The sequence below is a fragment of the Phoenix dactylifera genome, chromosome 3 (genome assembly GCF_051530095.1).
Source record: "Phoenix dactylifera cultivar Ajwa chromosome 3, Ajwa_hap1_PhDact_Kaust_v1.1, whole genome shotgun sequence".
Taxonomy (NCBI): domain Eukaryota; kingdom Viridiplantae; phylum Streptophyta; class Magnoliopsida; order Arecales; family Arecaceae; genus Phoenix; species Phoenix dactylifera.
The window spans coordinates 2,554,053-2,559,083 of NC_143192.1; the positions used below are offsets into that span (position 1 = coordinate 2,554,053).

The following is a 5,031-nucleotide window of genomic DNA, read 5'->3' on the forward strand; positions in this document are numbered from 1 at the left end:
CGCTTCCAAAATCAAAAAACATTTAGAATCATCAAAGAAAAAAAAGAAAGAAATTAATAATAGAATGAGAACTATTATGTCCAACAATTTGTTAGTATTATTCAGACTTTAATTGAGAAGTATGACTTAGGGTATCAATCCCGGCAAACCGAGTTAAATACAAGTCGGGCCGGATGCAGGTTGGGTCCAAAATTTGTCAACTTACACATGATCTATTTATTAAATAGGTCAAAAATTTAGATCTCAACATGACCTATTTATTAAACAGATTGAATTAGGTTAAACGGATTAAAGCAAAATAAAAATGAATATAGACGAGTTAAATAGACTAAACAAGTCGAGTTAAATAGGATAAAAATAGATGAAATAGATTTTAAAAGGGTTAAACAAGTCTTAATTAAATAGGTTAAATAGGTCAAGTCATGTCTTAATTCAATTATTAAACGAATCAAAATGGGATAAATATGTCAAAAATTTAGACTTAAATCCGACCCACTTAACAAACAAGCCTAGCTGGGTTGATACTTTTATAACCTAAACTTTTCATGTAAAACTCCAACCTACTTAAAATAAAGTAGATAGTTTGCAGATCGGGTTATCAGCTTAGATCAAAATTCGCCACCACTAAGGGCTCGTTTGATTAGCGGGAAAAGAAGGGGGGAAAGTGTGGTCAACGGGAAAGTAATGAGATGCCTCTTGTTTGGCTGGAGTTTTTAAAGGAGAGAGACGGGGAAGTTGTATTCCCATGGGAATATGATTCCTACATTTCATGGAAAAGACTCTATTTTTATTTTTTTCCAAAAAGACCCTTCAGCATTAAAGATGCATTAAAGACCTAATTTTTATTAAGGGCATAATAGGAATTATATATAACTTTTCTAGGAAAGTGGATGGCCAACCAAACATAAACACTTTGGAAATTTGTCACTTTTCCATGGTCAACCAAACATGCTAAGAGTATTTTCCTAGGCATCCTCTTCCTAGGAATTTGTTTCCCAGGAATCATATTCCTATAAAAGAAAATGCTTCCCGCAAACCAAACGAGCCCTAAGTATGACGTACCTAAGCAAGTCTCACCAATAGTTTAATTCACGTCCCATAACTCTTAAATTGTTTAATTTTTAGTCCATCTCAGTACACATTTATATCCCTCTTTGTAGACAGTTACAAATAGTTGTGTGTACAAAGATATAATTTTTGTGAAGAGATAATATAATTTTGTGGCAAACTAGAAAAAAAATGTAGAACATAGTGTAAATGCCTGCGAATCCTGTATAAATATATGCTGGAATAAAAGCCAGCGTAAAATGGCGGTCAAAAAGCAAATCGGCTATAAAATGGCAAAGGGATAAAAAAGAAGAAGCAAAAAACAAAAGGAATTGTGCGTTAGATTCCTCGTATCAAATTTGGGCCATCCGTTTCTTTAATTTGGCAGGATGTACTCAAACTTAATTTAATAAAAATAAAATACCGTTAAAAAAAAAAACCTGGGCCCACCCCGGATCCATCCCCTCTGCCCCTCGTGCGCTCTTCTTCCATGCCGCCCCCCATATATATAATCCTCTCCCACCTCAATTCTCGCTCACCCACCCCCTATTCCAGCTCTATCCTGAATAAATCGTGAATAACGAGGGTGGGGAAGACAAAATGGTGGGCGGAATCCGCCGCTCCCTATCCTTCCCTATTCCGCGCTGCGCCACTCTCAGCCCTCGGCACCAGAATCCCCTGCGCTGTTCGAGCATCTCGTGCCGCTTCTACCCCGCCGTCTCCTCCGAGATCCAAGGCCTCCGGGAGTGGCACGCCGCGCCGCCGCCGCTGTCGGGGTCGCAGAAGTGGATCGCCGACGGCCTTGGCCGCCTTGAAGCCCTCCTAGCAGCCCTCGCCGACCTCCTATTCCTCCCCAAGGCCCAGGAACCTCTCCGCCGCCGCCGCCTCTCCCCCTGGACCGACCGCCTCCTCGACGACTTCCTCCGCCTCGCCGACGCCCACGGATCCTTCCGCGCCGCCCTCGCCGAGCTCAAGAGCTACCAGTCCGACGCCCAGGTCGCCCTCCGCCGCAACGACGAGCCCCGCCTCGCCTCCGCAGTCCGGGCCCAGCGCCGCGCCGAGAAAGAACTCATCCGCCTCGCCGCCGGCATCCGCGACGTCGGCAGGTCGCCGTCGATGGCGGCGGCGGAGGAGAAGGAGGACAGCGGGGAGGCGGCCGAGATGGCGGGGATCATGAGAAAGGTGACGGTCGCGGCGGTGGCGGCGTCCGGGGCGGTGATGGTGCGGGTGGTGGCGGTGTCGAGGGCGGCGACGGAGGCGGCAGCTGGTGGGACGGGGAGGCAAGCGTGGGGGACGGCGGCGGGTTGGACGGGGAGGCAGGCGTGGGTGGCGGCGGTGCTGAGGTGGAGTGCGAGGGCCAGAGCGATGATGAAGGAGCGGGAGGAGGGGAGGGAGAGGGAGAAGGAGGAGGAGGCGGCGTGGCGGAGCGCGGCGTTGGATAAGATGGAGAAGTTGGAGCAGTGCATTAAGGCGTTGGAGAGCAGCAGTGAGAGGGTGTTTAGGACCCTAATTAATACTAGAGTTTCTCTTCTCAACATCCTCACTCCCAGCTTCTAATTTCTCTCCCATGGAAAAGAAAGCGCAAAAATGAGCGGAGAAAAAAATATAAAATTTTGTAGGGCGATCGCAGGGTGCTGAGAGTCATGGAATAAAAAGAGAGATGGAAATGTAGATGATGGTTAAGGTGAGTTCGTACAGGTTTTCCTTGTAATCTAAATTCTTTTTATCTTTTGTAACATTTTGTGTAAAAATAAGCTTGGGGGATACTTGTTTACTGGAATAGAATTTGGAGAAATTATTAGGTAAATCAGATTCATCGTGGATCTAAGGTGAAATGAATCCACCTAGAATAATTTTATTGTGGTATAGTCATATCTAACTCTCTCTCTCTATATATATATATAGGCGAAACCTGGCAGCCCGCCAAGAGTTTAACGTTCTCCGGTCCTTCCAGAAAACCCTACTTTCTATATATATATATATATATATGGACTTGGCTATATTCAAGTGAATCCCTACTCAAATCATGTTAGTTCTATATTGGACTATGAAGAGTCCCGCATCGATGATCCGAGCTATTGAATATGATTTGCTACCTCTAAATTGCTTACATATCAAAATCATATAATTTAGAAATTCCTAGCTTATACATCAACTGATAAAAAAATATATTATTATTTAATATTATTTACACTATCTATCTTTTGGCCTCCTAATGTTTAGGCTAGCCATCTTCAAATCATATGGTCATGGTATACAAGCAAATTAGAGGTGGTAGATCAAATCCAATAACTTAGATAGTCGATATTAGATTCCTATCATTCAATTTAGATGTGCCCGGATCTAAGTGAAGATTATTCAAATGTAATTAATCCAGTCTCTCTCTATCTCTCTACACACACATGGCAAGGATTGCTGAACAACGGTTACAGTTTTAGACATGAGATGGGATTTCATTTTATGAGGCATTGGTCCTCATTTCAACCCTTAATATTATATCAAGTCTCCATTATATTGGTAGCTCGGTTTATCCAAAGATCAGGTGTGAGTGAGATTGATTTTTCCCACCCTTGACCATTCAAGGCACACAATCAATGCATTATGATGAATCCATATTAACTTCATGAGTATCCACAATATGTGCACCACATCATGGATACCGCCGATAGTTCTCATCTGTAACTATTTTATTATAGTTGTTAGAATCATGCACAATCTTGCCTATTATAGTATGTATGATATCAGATATAACATCGGATTACATGCACAATCTTGGTATATCATCCAGATCAATCTCTAAAAATTATGAGACCAGATTGTCATATTCAAATTTAATATTTATACCAAATCATAGAATTTTGCTATTATATTATACTATATTTTGGCTTCTAGTATCTTTTCCATAATCATGAATTTTATTATTGTATTCTACTATATCTGGAGACTCAACTTGTATATAAAGCACATCAGTGCCATGAACAGAACAAGCAATTCAAATCTTATTTCTAATACAAATTTCTCGTAATATTAGAGCGGGTTTTTTCTTGCTCAATCAACCCATCTTTTTTGTTCTCCTATCATCTTCTCGGTGTTTGTTTTTCTTGGCTCTCTATTCTCCATTTGATAATTATGGCCTCTTCTACTGTTATTTCCAATCCTAGTGTTGATATCACATCATCATTCTTTCTCCACAACTCAGATAACCCAGGCATGGTCCTAATATCTTAAGTCCTCAATAGTGATAATTATCCTCTATGGAGATGTGCTATGAAGACTGTTTTCTTAGCCAAGAATAAAATTGGCTTTATTGATGGTTGGCTTGAGAAGTGTGACAAAAGTTCAGCAACACTTGATGCATGGCAACATTGCAACACCATGATGCTTTTCTGAATTTGAAATGCAATCCAAAAAGATCTTGTGAGCAGCATAGTCTATTTTAAACCTGCAAAAGAAGTATAGAAAGATCTAGAGGAGCGTTTTTTTCATAGCAAGGCTGCCCAAATTTATCGTATCAAGCGAGATATCTCTATGCATATTCAAGATCAATCTTTTATTACTTCTTATTTTACCATACTCAAAGCATATTGAGATGAAATCAATGATCTATATCCACTTTTTATTTGCACCTATGGTACAAATGAAAGTTAAATCAGATTTCTGAAGATGAAAAGGTTTTTCAATTTCTTATGGAGTTTAATGACTCCTTTTTAACTGTTTGGAGCCAAATACTCACCATGGAGCTACTACCTACAATAAGTATAGTTCAAATTGCGATAGCCGAATATTTGGTTAGAAATGTGATATAGGATGTAAAGTGATTTTCAAAATCTTTAAGATGAAACTACATGTGACTCGTTTAAATTTACAATTAGAATGTCGGATGCAGATCCATGGATGGAGTTTCGATAAAAAGAAGCATCGTAGTGCATAAGGCTTTGGTCACTACAGAATTAGTGAAGGATTAAATGTATACGATATACCCTC

At 40.7% G+C, this 5,031-nt stretch overlaps 1 protein-coding gene across 1 annotated transcript; it reads left to right on the plus strand.

Moving 5' to 3' along the window:
- Positions 1-1,601: 1,601 nt before the first annotated feature.
- Positions 1,602-2,868, plus strand: LOC103708735 (uncharacterized). The gene has a single exon (XM_008793789.5). The coding sequence runs from the start codon at positions 1,648-1,650 to the stop codon at positions 2,602-2,604; it is 957 nt and encodes a 318-aa protein (XP_008792011.4). The 5' UTR covers positions 1,602-1,647; the 3' UTR covers positions 2,605-2,868.
- Positions 2,869-5,031: the final 2,163 nt, after the last annotated feature.